At 43.0% G+C, this 19,203-nt stretch overlaps 1 protein-coding gene across 2 annotated transcripts in view; it reads left to right on the top strand.

The window, feature by feature from the left end:
• LDB3 (LIM domain binding 3) overlaps positions 1-19,203 on the top strand; it is a 201,852-nt gene that overhangs the window by 171,440 nt on the left and 11,209 nt on the right. For both annotated transcript variants that reach the window (XM_088463088.1, XM_088463090.1), the window contains 3 exons: positions 1,621-1,766; positions 17,684-18,002; positions 18,994-19,174. In XM_088463088.1, coding sequence (XP_088319214.1) covers positions 1,621-1,766; positions 17,684-18,002; positions 18,994-19,174 — 646 coding nt within the window. The remainder of the gene's footprint in view (positions 1-1,620; positions 1,767-17,683; positions 18,003-18,993; positions 19,175-19,203) is intronic.

A 19,203-nucleotide genomic window follows, 5' to 3' on the forward strand; every position in this document is an offset into this window, starting at 1 on the left:
GTTCAACGATATATCATTCATATCGTTCATTCTTATGCAGTGAATGAGCAACGATGTGCGTTCCCGCATGAATGATAACGATATCTATGATCGTTCGTACATGCAGACCAATCTGGACAATTTCATCGACTTTGCCTGTTCAGAGATGTGGCAGGATGACTTCACTGAAAGATATCTTTCCAGTTGTTGGTGGTACAGATCGCTTAGTGTGTACCCAGCATAAGGATTAGATCAACTTTGACAAGGTCCAAATTTTGATGACTATACTACTGTGTCAGAGGCGACAGTGTTATGGGCGCTCAAGGCTCATTGATGCACAAATTGCTGAAAAGTTAATGTTGGCTATGATAGAAAGGTGTCAGAACACATAGTGCATTTTACTTGCTGCATATGTGGTGGCATAGCCACAGACCTGTCAGAGTGCCCACTCTGACCCCTTTCCACTGCCACAAGTGCCTACAATGGGCACATGATGGTCAGAACTGGACCATGGAGCGAAGGTGGCCTGGTCTGATGAGTCATGTTTTCTTTTACCCCATGTGGACAGCCAGGTGTGTGCACTGTTTACCACGGAAAGAGATGGCATCAGTATGCACAATGGGAAAAAGGCAAGTCGGTGGAGGCAGTGTGATGTTCTGGGAAAACTTGGGTATTGGCAGTTATGTGAATTTTACTTTGACACATACCACCTACCTAAACATTGTTGCAGACCAAGTACACCCCATATTTCAGCAGGATAATGTGCCATATTACACTACAAAAAAGGTTCAGGAATTGTTTGAGGAATACGACGTAGAGTTCAGGATGTTGACTTGGCCTCCAAATTCCCTAGATCTCAATTTCGATCGAGCACCTCACAAATTATAGGCCTTCAAGGATCTGCTGCTAATGTCTTGGTGCCAGATACCATAGGACACCTTCAGAGGTCTTATGGAGTCCATGCCTGGATAGGTCAGAGCTATTTTGGCAGCACTAGGGAGACCTACACAATATTTTTCAGATGGTTTTAATTTTAGAATGTTATGGCTGATATATGTTTAAAGAAATGTTTATATTCTCACTCTGAATTCTGTGTCCTGTAGATGTGACAGTACCACCTTTATTATAAGCAGAATATTTGTATTTAACATGCATGACGTCATTATCTGACTACATATGACTGCGTGTATGCACATATATGTGTCACAAACTTGTCTATTGTATAGCACATTTATGTTACAAACATGATCAGTTTTTTAAGCAAAAAACCCTAAAATGTGTGCCTTCCATATGCGGAAACTGTAAACAATTGAGTATAGAATACATTTGGGCAACAAAAAGAATCAGCTTTACATGAATTATAAAGATAAATTGTTGGAAAATAAAAAATGAAGCCAGAAATATACTTTAGTTATGGACAAATCAATAAAATAAAGTTGTTTGAAGGTGAAACACAACAGTAAATCTTTTTATAGCTGCTACACGCAGCTCAATAACATAGTCTTCAATGTAGACCATAATAATTGAATTGGATTTCTCCCTAGTCATAGAGCAAACAGTAGTGCAACTTTCAGATAGATAATACCCAATGCTGAAATGTAACAGTGCCTCATCATGCTCATGATATTTATCTGCTTTTAGTGCATCTAGCCAAGGTTATTCTTCAACAGCTGCCAAAGGTCCTGTGCCATATGGAGGAGGGTATAACGAACCCTCAGCCCCTGTGCCCAAGCCACGGGTTGTAACAACTGCAAGCATCAAACCTTCTGTTTATCAACCAAGCCAAGGTAAGGAAAACAAAATTGGCAGATACACTAAATGATTTAAAAACTGCTAATGTTATTGTTATTTGTTTGTGAATTTGTGAGTATTGGAAAAAAAACACTAGTGGCGTCATAGTGAGCTATATTGCAGCAGAAAGCTGCATGAAATTGGGAGCTGCTGCATCAGGTAAGCAAACTGAGGCAATAGGAATAGCACTGAGGGAAAATAAAGTTTTAACAAGATAAATCAGAATTCACTAACAAGGTTTTAAAGAACTGTTATGAGTTATAAGAACCATAACTAGGAGTGGGCGAGTGGTGGCACCGCCTGAGACGCAGTGCCTAGGCTGGTGGCACTGGCGCTGCCTTGTGGCACCTGTATTTGGCATGCAGAGTGCTTGGAAAGGCACCCTGCAGTCTAGAAAGCCACCGCCTAGTGCATCCTTGGGATTCTTCAGACACTCGCCCTCTCGCTAGTCCCTGTGGAAAACTGCTATAGCGTCGCCTGGAGCGTCCTTAGGTTGTGCTGGGTGCTCTCAACCGTTGCCTGGTCCAGTAACCCGCCCCTTTGTAGTGATCTAATGATGTCACATGCTAAGGGGAGGGGCATGCACAGGGCACATTACAGCCCTGCTATGGCACTGTGAGATATTAAAGTAATCACTGAGGTGCATAAAAATGATTAATCAATGTATTCCATTGTTTCCTGATCACTGAAGGTAATAAAACATTCTACTGACATTACTATTTTGAAGAGTTACAACCTCCATTGTTTCTGTTCCAGTAATTAAGTGACGCACAGTAATGTGGAGTCTGAGCTGCAAAGGTTATATGGTTTAAACTGGAATAAATAATTCCATGACTGATTCAGCAAAGGCAAATTGGGCCAGTGGCTCAAATTCATTTGAAAAACAAAACTCTAATCAGTTTTATTGGTAAAGCAGTCTACATATAAATGAGGCAGGGGCTAGCTTATATATTATTCTAGTTCTGCCAACTTTTCTGATAAAAAAATGTTCAGCCAATGACAGCATTTGGATAAATCCATATAGTGAAATATATGAAAGAAAGGGTTTGGATTAATCATTATTAATGATGTTGCTATTAATATCTCTACAAGTATACACTTAATATAGCTTCGGGACACTTTTTTCCCAAATAAGTTTGGATTATTAATGAAAGGCGTCTTAAGATAAGTTACCAAGAATTTAATACTTTATGCACAGATAGTCCTCTTTGGTTAATAAGGTTAAAAGCCCAAGGGGCAAACAAATCCAGGTGTGGTCATACAATAGTATTTACAGTCACTTCAACATTAACTGATAAACAACCGAAAAGGTAAACAAACCATTCTAAAGGTGTCCATCCACTAGCAGACATGAAAACGACTGCACGATTATGACATTGTAATTGTGCATTTGTTTGTCAGTCTGTGATGAGCCTGCACTGAACGAGCAGTCATTCAGTGCAGGCTCATCAATCATCTGCAAACATACTCAACCTGACGTTATTGTCAGGTTGTCCAGCATGTTTGCACGATGATAGATGTCTAAACAACCAGTGGGAGCACGCGCATCGCTGGTCGTTTTAGACATTTTTGTAAACAATTTATGAACAATTGAATAACTGAACGATCGTTATCATTCAATCGCTCATCTTTATCGTCTAGTGGATGGGCACCTTTAAGGTGCTCATATATGGCATCATTCTTCTGTTGGCCCAATAATAAGTATCTGGATCTTTGGCAGATTTGGCCATGTGTGTACAGAGCCAAATCTCAATGATCTAGTTGCCCATACACAGTGATATCTGGTAATCACCCAACTGTATATACCGTCTGTAAATCTACCTCAGGATCAACAATCTCTTTGATTGCTAAAGCGGGGCATTCAGATGTGAGCCATAAGGAACAAAATATGTTTTATGTGCTTATGTGCATGGGAACATGCTCATCTCTTCTTCTTCCCCTTGTGAAAAATGCACCTCATGTAGATGCTCAGGGGTGCTGAGAAGGGGGAGGCAGCAGGTACTAATTAGCCAGGTCTGGGCTTGCTGGAGAGGCACGGCAGGGGCTCGGGTCTGCAACTGCCCCCCCTGCCTCTAACCTCACAGCTGTCCAGCACACGCTGCTGTGTGCTGGGCTGCAGTGGGAGACTGCTTGCGGTGGCAGCAGTCTTCTATGCCTGTGGGGGGAGCGATCACACTGATAATGCACCCCCAGGCTTTGTGCCATGCTGAGGGGCTCACAGCACCCCCTCAGCGCGATGCAAAAATTATTTTTACATTTTTTTATCCTTAAGGGGCATGGTCCCACCTCCCATTATTAGGCCACGCCCGGCGAGGCTTTTAGTGTCCCTGTAGATGCTTCTGTTAGGGTGCACTTGCTCTTTGCCAACATCAGTCCTTGGGTACTGTTAACCCAGATTTATAATCTTATTTATTGTTATTAACCCTGCTATCCCTTTATTATATAAGAGCTCCCATTGCCCTACCTTTGGTTAATTTTCCTATTTACCACACTGGCCTATCACAAACCCGACTGCATGCGACTCCGATTGTTGGAGATCTGCACATACGCATGATCTGTACTGGACATGTGCAGATATCCTTCTGTGAGATCGCTCGCAGTGCCCGGGCGTGCAGATTGACAGGTTGCAGCCATTTGGTGATGGAGCAGGGGCAGCATGAGGCAGTGTCCCAGAAAATGGGGCTGACACCATTGGCTGCGTCCTTGTACTTCACTGGTTTCAGCTGCATGAAAACACTGTCCATCCTGAGAAACCTCAAGGTTATTCAGCTGACCTATGTTCTTCCAGTGGACTTAACCCTCCACCATTGGTGCATCATCATGATCACAATAAACACTTACGATTCCCTATGGCAGTGTCTCCTTCTGAATTTTCTCTAAATATGGTCTCTGTAGCTGCAGCTCTGCATTTGAGAAGGCACCAATGTTCACTGACACTCCCATGGCACTCCCATGACACGACCATGACACTCCCATGACACGACCATGACACTCCCATGACACGACCATGACACTCCCATGGCACTCCCATGACACGACCATGACACTCCCATGACACGACCATGATACGGCCTTTTGTTGCATTCACTTCAACCTGCCTCCCAGTCACCTCCCAGGTATGCCCATGGCTATCTGCCACCATCTCCATTACAATCGCTCCTTTCTTTCATTCTGTGCAATTTATTCCCAATCTCTCTGTTTCTATTTCTCATTTTGTCTCATTTTATTCCATGTTTTCTGTGTCTGCTGCTACAATGTCTCTATAACCCTCTCATTTTCCCTTTCTCTGTCATGCTGTCCCCCTCCTGTCTGTCATCTGCCCTACCCAGTCTATTTCTCTCCCCCGCCCCCTTGGTGCTATTCTCTCCCTATGGGCCTGACTCAGAGGTGCATGCTATTACAGCCAGGACTGCGTCTTTATGTTAATGCTGCAGCTAATCGTATTAGTACAGAGACACCCACCGGCTGCAGCACTAATCTGCTGCTATGCATATTAAGATGCACCATCAGATGCAGGTTATCTGTGTGAACATGGCCGCCTGTATCAGGAAAACTGTGTCTTAAGAGACCGAGACACACCTGTGACACGTCCCATGTCTGGCTAGCCACCCCCATGTTATCATTTAGAAACATCCACTGAAATTGCCTCTCTCTGCTCCGAAATTTGCTCTGCGGCTTAGAATGGAGCCCACCGGGATGCAGGCGCAGTGCGACTAGGACATATGCGCAGACTGATAACATTGTCCGCTTGTGTGCTGCATTGACACTGCGTGCTCCCCTGAATCAGGCCCTCTGTCTCTTAAATTTACTGTCAGTCTGTCAGTCTCTAACTTATCTTATGGCGGACTGATGCCTTTTCAGCTGGCAACTCCTCCATCTGTCTCCTCACTGGCACTGCTGTACTGGCCTCATGTCACATCCATAGACCACTGGGATTGTTTCTCCCAGTGAGTAGGGGAGGCTGGCCCTCTAAGCCTCTGGGCCCCTTAGCAATGGCAATCACTGTATCCACTATAATTAAGCCCCTGCCCGTAATTGGCTGTATCATACATATTTATTTATTTATTATCCTTGCAATTGGAGGCAGCAAAGTTGTTCTCTGTATAGAACTATATTCAATACAAAGAACACAGCAGATCCGTTTCATAGCAGACGGCGCTAAACCAAACAAGTTAGCCTGAAGCCATAAATATGGCTGAAAAGCACAAAGACGAGCCAGGAAAATAGAGACAGCTATTGAGTGAACCTGCAGGAGCACATGTGCAAGCCATTAAATGGAAATCACCTGGAGGCGGAAAATCCCTTTAAAGAATGGACGCTAAGAGACTGCATAGGCAAACTCCTTACACTCTATATATTAATTGAAACTACAGTACATTTATATTTTCTATGCAAATGGCCATAGTTCAGATTCTAGATCTCTAGATTTTCATCTAGGACCCCCACCAAAAAATAAATAAACAATGCATGAACCTAAAGACAAATGGGCCAGTTTTTATAACAGCATGTGGTTAATTTTAATAACAATTGCCTGTAAAATCATATTATCATCATTCCAAATAATTATTTTGAAATAATTAATATTAAAAAATAATTGAGAGTGTATATATTACTTGTTAATACATAAGAGGTAAATCAAAAGAAGAAATATTTATTTATTGTTGGTTAATACACAAAAGGTAAAATTATCATAGCATCTTATTCTAATTAATACAGAAACCCCCTTTTCTGGGGAGGGCTCACTAGTATTGGAGGGTGTTAGACAGAATAATGCAAAATTCATAAACCATTTAGATAAATCCATAACTATCTTAATGAAGCATACTTGCCTACTATCTAATTTTCCTGTCCAGGTTAGGCTGGGGTGCAGGGCAGACCATCCACGTTATTACCCACTCACGGTAAAATGACACTAATACCACATATTTAAATAGGGTACAGGGCCAAATGATGCACTTCTCATAGAATCATTAGTCATTGCCCCTACTCGAGGACCGCCAATTCTCGCCATTCTGCCCACGTCACTAGGAAGTGGGTGGGATGCGAGGGAAGTGCCTACTCTTCCAGGGGTGCATCAATTTACCCAAAAAATCGGGAGCTTCCCGCAGGTTCCGGGACAGTAGGCAAGTTATGTAATGACGTCTAGGCAAATTATTGGAAAAATGAAGACAATAGCAGTATATTGTTACTGGCGGACATCCTGAGTAACCTAAGGGTTACTCAGATGTCTGATGGCCCGGCGATGGTCACACAGATGATTTGATTCTTCATCTTTAGATGCAGCAGCGGATCAGAGAAGCCGCCTCCAGCGGCTTTTGCATATTTTAGCACAGCCGCTGCGTACACAATTGCAATGCCAGTGCCTTTACCGTCCACCTCTGAGTCAGCCCCTATGTCTGGTCTAAGGCATAGGTTGAAACATCACTTTACTGGTATTTTTAACCCTATTAAATGCTGGTGAAGCCAAGAAAAAGGGAAACAACATATACATCACACGCTCCCTGCAGGAAAACAAAATACTTTGTAGAGTGCATCTCTCCATTTCCAGCACTTTCCACTAGGTGGCAGACAGACCCATGTGTTCATAAGCAACGAATCATGTCTTTGAAATTGACATTTATATTGGGAAAAGCCTTGCCAGTTAATCAGTTATGCCAAACTATAAGGAAGGATAATATCAGCTGTAAGTTATGTACATTATGCTGTCATTACCTATTGTAATAATTCTCAGGTCAGTGATGTCTGTGTCTGTGTTTCCCCACATCTAAACTCTATATACAAAAAGCCACGCATTGAGTATAGCTCCATTTCAATCCTGACACTGCCAGGCCTTTATGCAATTGGCAGCTGTCCAATTGTGCAGTGCATTTGGCATTTTGGACATGCATGTTAAGTTCTTTCACTCATCACTCCACAAATGTTTTAAAAATAGCATTGCTTAATACCCATATGACTCTGAGACCTATTATTAAGGGAAAGAATGCAGCCAATTCTCCCCCAAAAAAAGGCTGGTATAGGAGAGTTGACACATATTGAGTCCATTTAACAATGGGGTACCTCAGCAGATATCGGAGAAATCTAATGTGGTCGACCTCTTGTCGCTTATAAAAGTGGTCTCCATAGCTTTTATTTGGGAACTGTGAAACAGCTGCTTTTTGGACCTGTTAGCTTTTTAGTTCACTTAATAATCTCGTTAGGCCATTGTAGTCTATGGACTACATTTCCACAGTAAACTTTTCTGGTAACAGAATGTGCATCCCGCTAGCCCTGGCATCTGACTAATAATTAATATTAAAGTCCATTCTAAACCAGTGCGATATGTGGCGATAAGGAATGTTACTTTACAAGCCTTGGCCATAATATTTTATAAATAGGCCCTTCTAAATGGTACAGCTTATTAGTTTTTAAGGTAATGCTATTTTTTAATTGCAAGGAGAATATATATACCACCTGTTTCAACGCCTGCGCTGCGGACTATGAGTGGGGCTCGTCCTCTGGGTACAGTAAGACTACAGAGGATGAGACTCACTCATCCTCCACAGCAAGGAACAGAAAAACCCTTTCTCCTTCTCCCCCACCAGTCCTAATGACCGGTGGGGACACCTGGGCCGCCACCGAGTCACATAGGGAAGTGATGCAACGTCACTTTAAAAAAAATGAAAATGGTGGGTGGAGGTACTTAAAGTCCCTCTAATTCATCAACCCCACCACCTAGAAAGATGTGGGTAAATAGCGGAGTACCCTCCTTCAAACTGTTTGCCCAAATAAAAGTTAATGCCTGGTAATTATACTGTACAGAAAAATACTGTATTCAAGACATGGGTAAGAGCTCCCCAATCTGGCTACAAATTATTTCTACCTTTAGAAAGAGCTGAGTATTCTCTTTCAAATGTTGGGGCCCATTAGAACATATTCCATGGTGATCACTTTTTTTACCCCACTCTAAGGAAGTCATATGTTTTTCGTAAACAGCCACTACGTGCCCTTCACTTCCCCCCCCCCCATAATGACAACTGCCACCAAGCGGGCACCCATATTTGAAAGTGGGTAGTCAACACTTTCAAATTATAGGTTACAGATCCAAATAGTTACCTGGATAGGGAACAGTAGGATCCCTCCCCGGCACTCTCCACTTGTGCATAGGTAATCTGCAAACTGCTCATGTGCAGTCGTGCCCACATCTCCTGAACAAGAACTGAAATATAGCTTCAGCGATCACTTCACTTCTAAAACACCGCAGGTGCTTCTTAATTTCTTATTGTAGCAAACAGTGGCAATAAGAAATTATAATTATCAGGTCTAGGACCCGATAATTAATAAATATGCCCTTAAGACCGAGAAGGGGCATGTCCTTGATAAAACCTAGATTGCAATGTAAAAATAAAGCTGTCCCGCATTTGTGCCTTACATGCAAAACAGTCAGTATTTACCCTATATGCAAAAACAATAACTGTATTTACACCCCTTGCATTGCAACATGGTTTGTCCAACAGCAAAGTTGTTCATTTTTCTGCTGTGCTCCCAACATTCCTTCAGCAATGGTCTCCACCCATTTGTGATGGTATATGGATAGCAGCGGCTCCTTACCTGCCTGGCCGGAGGGTCTGCTTGTCATAGGCAGCAGTCTATGCAGCCCGATGGCCTCATGAGGAGGGTGCAGACCACACCCGGGTGTCAACATCGAAAGGGGTGACACCAAAATGCCGGCTACTCTGTAGTGACAGGAGCCGGGTGCTGCAGTGTGACATTCTCCTTCTGTACCCGGCTACTGTCATTGAGGAGGAGCCGACAGTGCAGACTGCCCAGTCTCTGCAGGCATTCCAGAATATCGGTGATGCTGGGCTGCTCCCGGAGTGACGTTAGCGGGATCCCCCATGAGGCCATGCCCCTTTTATTTAGGCCATGCTCCTTTTTTCAGCCGTGCGCACCTGCTGCACGTGGTGGTTATACAGAGTGCCCACCGGGTGTCATCAGACCCGGTGACGCCTCTGCGCAGCCCTCACCTCCCTGCCATCCCGGTGATTTACAGCTGATGTCACCAGTAGGCGTGGCTTAGGTCCGGCGACAGTGAGGAGTGGAACCTAAATGAGGGGGCATGGTTTAAGACCAGCGCTGTTAGCAAACAGGCTGGTTTCTAGGGACAGCATAAGCTGCAGCCCCTAGCAGCCAGATAGGGCTGCAGTAATAGCAGGAGCATGGCTTCTCTTTGCAATTGTAGTCTGGGCTGGCAGTCCCGGAGGGAGAAAACACTTCCCGTTAGGACTGCTTGTCTGGCTGTAATGATGATCAGCAGGTAGTGCTTCCCATGAGAAGTCACTGCCACTGCTAGGCAGACCCTGTAAATGGCAGATTTCCCTGTAGGGTGGGAGGGGGGTTGCAGTCTCACAGCCCCTAGGTAAAATCCACCACTGGTTATGGAGCCAACAGGTCAACAAAAATGTCAATAACAGGTTTGCAAATACGTCTTGTTTTGTATTATCTTAAACATTTGTGTTTTGTATCTATTTTACATTTTATTGTTGCCATTTAAAGGAAACTTTTATTTTTGTTTTTAAATACCTCTCCAACATGTGCAAAGTATACGTAAACACATTAATAACTTGGGGGTCTCTGCATGCATGTATCATGTTTGAGATGCTTCTAATACCCATTATATATTACTTACAGTACCGCTCTGCTCCAGAGCACAGGAGCTTCTAATACCTATTATATATTACTTATAGTACCGCTCTGCTCCAGAGCACAGGAGCTTCTGATACCTATTATATATTACATATAGTACCGCTCTGCTCCAGACCACAGGAGATTCTAATACCCATTATATATTACTTATAGTACCGCTCTGCTCCAGACCGCAGGAGATTCTAATACCCATTATATATTACTTATAGTACCGCTCTGCTCCAGAGCACAGGAGATTCTAATACCCATTATATATTACTTATAATACCGCTCTGCTCCAGACCACAGGAGATTCTAATACCTATTATATATTACTTATAGTACCGCTCTGCTCCAGACCGCAGGAGATTCTAATACCCATTATATATTACTTATAGTACCGCTCTGCTCCAGAGCACAGGAGATTCTAATACCCATTATATATTACTTACAGTACCGCTCTGCTCCAGAGCACAGGAGCTTCTGATACCTATTATATATTACATATAGTACCGCTCTGCTCCAGACCACAGGAGATTCTAATACCCATTATATATTACTTATAGTACCGCTCTGCTCCAGACCGCAGGAGATTCTAATACCCATTATATATTACTTATAGTACCGCTCTGCTCCAGAGCACAGGAGATTCTAATACCCATTATATATTACTTATAATACCGCTCTGCTCCAGACCACAGGAGATTCTAATACCCATTATATATTACTTATAGTACCGCTCTGCTCCAGACCGCAGGAGATTCTAATACCCATTATATATTACTTATAGTACCGCTCTGCTCCAGAGCACAGGAGATTCTAATACCCATTATATATTACTTATAATACCGCTCTGCTCCAGAGCACAGGAGCTTCTAATACCTATTATATATTACTTATAGTACCGCTCTGCTCCAGAGCACAGGAGCTTCTAATACCTATTATATATTACTTATAGTACCGCTCTGCTCCAGACCACAGGAGCTTCTAATACCCATTACATATTACTTATAGTACCGCTCTGCTCCAGAGCACAGCTCTGTTTGTGTTAGTACATAGAGCACTTGGTTTCTATGTGATTAAGTTTATTTATCTGTACAGAATTGTGCTCTTGTAAAAGATAGGTGCTGGAAGTTTGTGGATGAAATTCTTTCTGCTGACAGCTATGTTACTGACATCAGCAACTGGCAATTCTGCAGTTACTGTATGTGAGGTTACAGTATCAGCAGATAAGTGCTTTAATATTGTTTCCTAGGCATTTATTTACCAGCATAGCGTGATCCCTGTGTTATGCACATGACTGCCTATAGCTATATCTCTGTGCTTTTACCATGTTTGCTAAGCAAACTATCCACAACACTACTCCACTTTGACTAAATATGGGCTTTATCAAATAATACATTTGTTATACATTTACCTCTATGGACTGAGATGATTTTTTATGACTGTGGGCCTGATTCAGTAAGGACCGCAATTGCAATGCTGCACGCAGGCTATAGATATGATGGATGCACACAGGCAGCTTTGCAATTGCAATCCAAGCAATTATGGTAATGCAGCAGAAGGTATTACGCCTCCTGCTGCATTAAGTATCTGAGCTGCGTTGTCCAACGCAGCATCGGATACTCTGCGGACCATCGGCCGGCTGCGTGACCCAAGGGGTCCCGCAGCCGGCCGCTGCAGATTAGAGTAAAAGGCCAGGAAATCTTCGTCAGCTGACTGATATCCTGGCCTTTTCTCTCCCCCCCAATGGCGGCGACACGCCTCCGTTTCAGGAAGCGGAGGCCATCACCGCCCCCTCCCCGGCCCGCAAACGCCAGCAGACTGTCAATCACTGATAGTCTGCTGGCAATCTCCGTGCAGCCTCGCTGACCAATTCTGCACATGCGCAGAACGGGTCTGGCACCTGTGCAGATTCCCAAACATTGGGAATCTGCGTTCAGCAGTGCACTAGTGTGCATTGCTGAATTAGGCCCTGTGCCTCATCGATAGCGTAAAACTAGAATCTGACCTAGTGAGTGATTTCATTGACACTAAGATGCTACTACACTGCTTATAAAACTCACCAAGGATAAAGTACTCTGGGAAACGCATAGCTAGATTAGTCACAACTAATATAGTAACTGTATTATGAGCTGTAGGGGAGGTATGAGATACTTTGCATACCCTAATGTTTCAGTATTGTGGGGATTATTGTGCAGCTCTTAAATACAAGGATATAGGGGCCTATTCATTAAACCTAAAAATTTGATGGCGATAATTAGGTTTAGAACTCTCATGGAGTTCTAGCTAATTATAGGTGGAATTCATCATTCCACCTCTCCATAAGTATCTATTCCGAAAAGCTGTCATTTTTGCGATGACAGCTTTTCGGGAAATAGATACTTCTCCCTGCCTACACTACCTTATCACATCTGGAAACAGTGCTGCACATGCGCTGTTACATCTGTAAAACCAGCGCATGCGCAGCACTGCCTACAGATGCGGTAAGTTTGTGTACCCCCCCGACCCTCCCCCCTCCGCTCACCTCCCCCCCCCGACTTACCTATCGGCGCAGTAGCCTCCGGCTCCGTCCTGCTGGTCTGTCATGTGGTTTCCCAGCAGACCACATGACAGATTAGAAAAAAAATATATATATTTTTCTAAACTTTCTTGTGCTCTGCTGGGGAGCACACATGTCCGACCAGCCTCCGGAGCCTGAGGACAGAGCAGAGCGCCGGAGGGACTCGTCAGGGGACCTGCACACGCGGATACAAGTAAGTCGATTCTGCTATTCGCCACCTCACAGTGGCGAATAGTAACTGCATCAAATTCCGAAAATTCATAATTTTTGGAATTTGATGATTACCACAATTTTCACATCCCCATACTAATGTATGGGGAGTGTGGAAATTAATGCAGGGGAACTTAGCAAGGAGATATCTGTGATATCTCCTGTGCTAAGTCTGTTCATGAATACCAAAATAACGTTATTTAAGGAAAATGTCCTTAAAAACTTTATTTTAGTGTTGATGAATAGACCCCATAATTTTTTTATTATATATATATATATATATATATATATATATATATATATATATAAATATATTGTATCTATCAAAAAAGAGCCAAGATCCAGTTATTTCTGATCATTATGTAACCATGGTATTTATAATAAACTTATTTTGTACATACAATTGTTTCAATATACTTTGAATTTGAAATCTCTATTTTTTGCAATCAAAGTAACTTTCTTAACGAAAATCCATGAAGGTATGTTTAGATCATTTATATTTATATTATATGGTAGAAAACATATTTTAAGATGGTGAATATATAAATATATATTTTTGCCTATCCTTGAGGACTCATTCACAGAATCATAATTTCCCCTGCACAAAAGACTGCATCATAGCCACCCATGTGTTAGGCCAAAATTAACAGTAATTTTGTTGCTCAAGCTATATATGGCCAATATTACTTTTAAAGTTGAATTTACTAATAGGTAACTGTTTTTTGCTTCTTCTCCACCACCATGTCTATACACTATTGCTAAATCCAATACTGTCTTTTCTTCAACATCGCTGTACTCACAAATTTAGTGCACCAGCAGCAACAAAAGCGCTCTTGCTGCAACCAAGGCCGGCCAAACCCTAATTATTTGAGGAAGCGAATATAGATTATGGCACCCCATGGTGAAATGAACTGTAAAGTACTACACCAGACTTCACCCTCAGATAACATTAATCATTTTAATTTATAGGTTCACAAGTCCCTTACATAAGTACTGTGTGATATAGAGCTGGCGTCAGGCTTTACCTGTGCTGGAATAAACTATGCTGTTAGACCTCATGTCACATATACAGTATGTGCAGCTTTACAACTTTAGGCCATAAAGGAGCCATGTTATTAACTTCATCACTGGACAGATTTGCACTAAGGCCCTGATTCAGACCCGCTCGCTGCCGAAGGCAGCTCGCAGGTCTGATGGGCGTTTTTTTTTTGTGTGTCCGGCCTCCTGGCCGCTTGCTAAGCTGTGGGGGACCACCCACAAGTTTTGCGAGCGGCCATGTGATGGTCGCGATTATTGCGACCATCAGGCTTGTGGCGAGACCCTTGTGGTAGGATCTCATCTGCTGCAAGCCCCAGTGAGCTTCCTGCTCAAATAGAGCAGGAAGCTCACTACTGGCATCACGAGTGTTGTCAGTAGGGCCGCCCACAAACGGCAGGCGTTCCTTCAAGAACGCCTCCGTTTGTCCAGACAACCCCCCTCCCTGCCTACAAAACGGGGCGAGCCGTTTGTAGTGAGCCCCGTAGCGAGTGAATTTCTCACTCGCTGCGGGGCTCACACACGTGCAGTGCGTGTGCACTGCCCAACCATCGACGTGCTTGCGAGCGCTATGCGCTTGCGAGCGGCTCTGAATCAGGCCCTAAGTTTGGCTTCATGCAGCAGTAGACCAGGGGGTGGAGAGATGATAAAGTCCATACACTACTACAACTTAACTAATACTCCCTGGGCACATGAGCCAAATCTAAGGACTGAGTCATAGTCAAGAAAAACCCGTACTCAAATAATGTTCTTTGGTGGGTGGCGTTTAATTTGTGTCAGAGTGGAGAGTCGCTCGCTACAGGAAGTGTTCAACTTCTTAACACAATAATAATACATTTGTTGCAAATTATCTTTGTGTGGGACAGTCTTCTGTACTATACCCTGAATTCCGTAACTGCTAACATACATAAATATATACATGTATTACAATTTCAGTCCCACAGTAGGTTGCATTGCGCCCTATGGGGTAGATGTAGCAAAGCTTGTATAGAGATAAAGAAACAACCAATCAGCTCCTGTCATTTTAAAGGCTGTGTTTGATAAATGACAGTTAGGAGCTGTAACTCACAGCTTTCTTTCAGGATGAGAGTATTATTTCAGCAGGGCAGTATTTTCTACTAGCAGGATGTACCTAGCCTAAACTTCAGATGACAGAGATAGGGACAGGTCAGGTACAGGAGAGGACAAAAGAAGGAAGGATACAGAACTTGGGGAAAACTAGGAAGGTAGGGGGGGAGAGAGAGGACTTCAGTCAAACCAAATGTGTGACCACCAGCCCCAATTAGTGCCACAATGTACTGTAATGTCTGGTAGCATGCTTCCCTTGTGGTAATGGCTGCATAGAGCACCTTCCATTGGTTGGTGTCCTATTCAGCTGTGTACCCAGAGTACCCTATGGGCTGGGCCATGTCTGTGCAAGCTACTTTCGGGTACAGCGGTTGCATTCCCATACTCCAAAAAAAAAACAAAGCATACTGGTAGGTTCATTTGCTTCTGACAAAAATGAATGAAATAGCCAGTGCATTGTCAGTGGGACGGCTGAGACTGTAGCACACATTCTGGTCGATTGCCTCCAACATCTTTACAATAGAGATGTGCACGGACCCCCATCAAATGTTATGGTTTTGGTTTTGGCAAAACTAACCTTAAGTGTTTTGGTTCTTTTCTGTTTTGGTTTTGTATTTCTTCAAAATGGATTAAAAGCTATAATCATGCAATTTGAACCTGTTTACATTCAAACCAAAACCAGAGATTTGTTTTTAAATCCTAGATCCAAACTTACAGCAGACCCGAGCCGGGACTTAATATGACTCGGAACCCCAGAGTTTGGGTGTGTTTGGTTTTCAGTAAAACCGTACCACACATCTCTACTTTAGATACTTTATCTTGGGGAAGTAAAGGAGGTAGACGAGACGTACTTAGTGTATTACATATGGTAGTTGGGCAACAGAGGATTTTAGAGTACAAAAAAAATGACAAAAGTTTATTTGAATGAACTGAATTTTATTATTTAGACAAATGTATTCTATATATTATTTTCAGTCTTCCAATGTTTGCAGATAGCAACAGATCAACGTTTTAGCTAATGTTGGTACAACTGACTTTTATTTTTTGTTCAGCTACAGATGTGCATTATTCAATTTAAAAGACTTAACATCTGCAATATAAGTTCCTTAACAGGATATAATAATTCATCCTACCTGCACTGATTAAGTATCATCCACCTATTATTATGCAGGACTTGCAGTCAGTTTGTGGTAACAATGATATGAGGTAGGAGCTAGGAAACATGTCTGGGCACCTGAATACTTTCTATGGCATTACAAGAGACACCTGCATGCTTGCTATGATGCCTCTCACTGTTTTGGCTTTTAGTTAAAGAATGTGTAATAACATTTTGGAAGATAGCAGAAACACCCCTTCACCTGCTGTTTCTGCATAATTAAGGGCAGAATTAGATGTCGCTGGTATGCAGGGCCGAATTAGGGTCTGTGGGGACCCCTGGGCAACAAACATGTGGGGGCCCCTATTAAATATATATATATATATATGCACACACTCAATGGACGAAATGGGGGTATGCGCAGTGGTGCCCCTTATGCAATGCCCCCAGTAGTGGCAGTGCCCACAGTGGTAGTGTCCCTTATGCAGAGCCCCCAGTAGTGGTGCCCCTTATGCAGTGCCCCCTATGCAATGCCCCCAGTAGTAGTGCCCCCTGTAGTAATGCCCCCTGTAGTAATGCCCCCTGTGTAATGATCCCAATAGTAGTGACCCCAGTAGTAATGACCCCTATAGTAGTGCCCCCTATAGTAGAGCCCCCTGTAGTAATGCCCCTTGTAATAGTGCTCCCTATAGTAATGCCCCCTGTGTAATGCCCCCAGTAGTAGTGCCCCCAGTAGTAGTGCCTCAGTAGTAATGACCCCTGTAGTAGTGCCCCCTATAGTGAAGCTGCCACACACCGAAAAAAAAAAAACAGACTTAAGTAAAGCCCCACTCCCGCATTCGCTGCCTCCGGTCCACCCGCTCCTCGGAACTATGGGAGAGATGTCATGACAATCACATATGCAATCTCCTATGGATTGCCAGGATAGGCTTTTATCTGAGCAGAAAAATAATTCTTATTGCCGCGATATGCAACGATTAGGTTTCCTGAAATTCTGAGTTCTAGCCACATACAACAATAAATATGCCACTAAGTACTGTAATAGGACATCTATGAGCAACACAAATTACATTTAATTTATTTTAAACTAGGCATATATAACTGTCCATAACAGTTTTAAAAATACTTTAATAATTGCTTACAAAACAGGAAGGGAGCCATATTTGTTCATTGCATATTAAGCATACTAGCATACTGTATACAGTCTGTTCTGCCCTTAGCTTTGATGATGGCATGTTTCCGATTTATTGCAGCACACTAATGTTATTATACTGTAATAGGTCCTTCTCCGGGATTTGCTCCACCACCTGCCCCTACTTACTCAGCTCCCCAGCAAGAGCCATCAAACCGTCCTCCATGGATTACTGATGATGCCTTTTCTCAGAAATTTGCGCCTAGCAAATCTACCACCACTGTTGCTAAGCAGATCTTGCCAAAAGCAGCACCTCCACCACCTGCTCCGATCACCACTCCAAGCTATACTCCTCAGCCCATAAGCAATCCACCACCCCAAGCACCAAGGGGTCTGATTCAGCGTGCTGAGAGATACCCAGCAAGCAGCAGAACACCTCTTTGTGGACACTGCAACAGCATCATCCGGTAAGCGTACCAAATAGATGGCACAAATATTTTTGTTTTTGGATTGGTCTACCAGTTATGATAGTTGGGTTTATGCTTTGGTCTCTTAAGCATTTGGTCTCCCAAACTATTTTTTGGCCTTCCAATATGTACGCTTTATAATTTCCATTGAGTGTAATTGCCTTCACCGGACTTTGCCTGCTCTGTTATTCATTTTCAAATATCCTCCCATGTAATTTAATTCTCTACCACCTCCACCACCCCTTTCTCCTGTAATTTATTTCTCTTCCAGTCTCCTCCTTTAATCCATACCCCATGGTAATTTGCTCTCAAGACCTGACTCAGAGATAGACGCACTGCCAATTTTTCTGTAGTTAAAATCCCTTGTTGTGGAAGTTAGAAATCCCTTACTGCGCACGTGTGAAACCAAGTGTCGTATGCCATTTGTAATTGCACATGGAATCCCTAATACTTGAGAAGGGGTTTGAGATCCTTGGACATTTCAGGGTGGAGACTGGGAGCAGACCTAAAGTGAACGCAAAAGGTGCCGTTTCATGGGCGTGTTATGGAAGCGCCATGGGCATGTTTGGTAATGCTAATGTATTCCCAATCACAAACCCACAGCTTCAGAGACCATGGTTAGATGGATTTGAGGAGAGTAGCTAGAATAGACCCTAGGCTACTGCATATGTTGATGGTGCAACCGATGTCACATTAATGTTGGGGTGTTTACAATTTCCATCACAAATGCACAGATCACGCAGCCTGAAAGTGGGCGTCTAAGCACTTGCACACTCCAATGCACAGTAGAGCACAAAGGGAAGGTGGGTTTAGCATTTACACATCACAGCTTACTGGATAATTATTTCAGCTAATTAAATTATACTTGCACTGAGAAAAAATGCTTATAATTCAGTGCTATTGAAACAACAGTGACATTATTTCACAGTATTGTTACCATAGTAAAAATACATATGTCTAATAACATTCATCTCTTGGTTTTAATATACAGAGGACCGTTCTTAGTTGCTATGGGTCGATCATGGCATCCTGAGGAGTTCAACTGTGCCTATTGCAAGACATCTCTGGCTGATGTGAGCTTTGTGGAGGAGCAGAAAAGCGTTTACTGTGAGCGATGCTATGAGCAGTTCTTTGCTCCAACTTGTGCCCGCTGCAACACTAAAATCATGGGGGTAAGTATCTTTCTGTATACTGACATATT

This window comes from Taudactylus pleione, unplaced genomic scaffold (genome assembly GCF_031769625.1).
Source record: "Taudactylus pleione unplaced genomic scaffold, aTauple2 ptg001314l, whole genome shotgun sequence".
Classification (NCBI taxonomy): domain Eukaryota; kingdom Metazoa; phylum Chordata; class Amphibia; order Anura; family Myobatrachidae; genus Taudactylus; species Taudactylus pleione.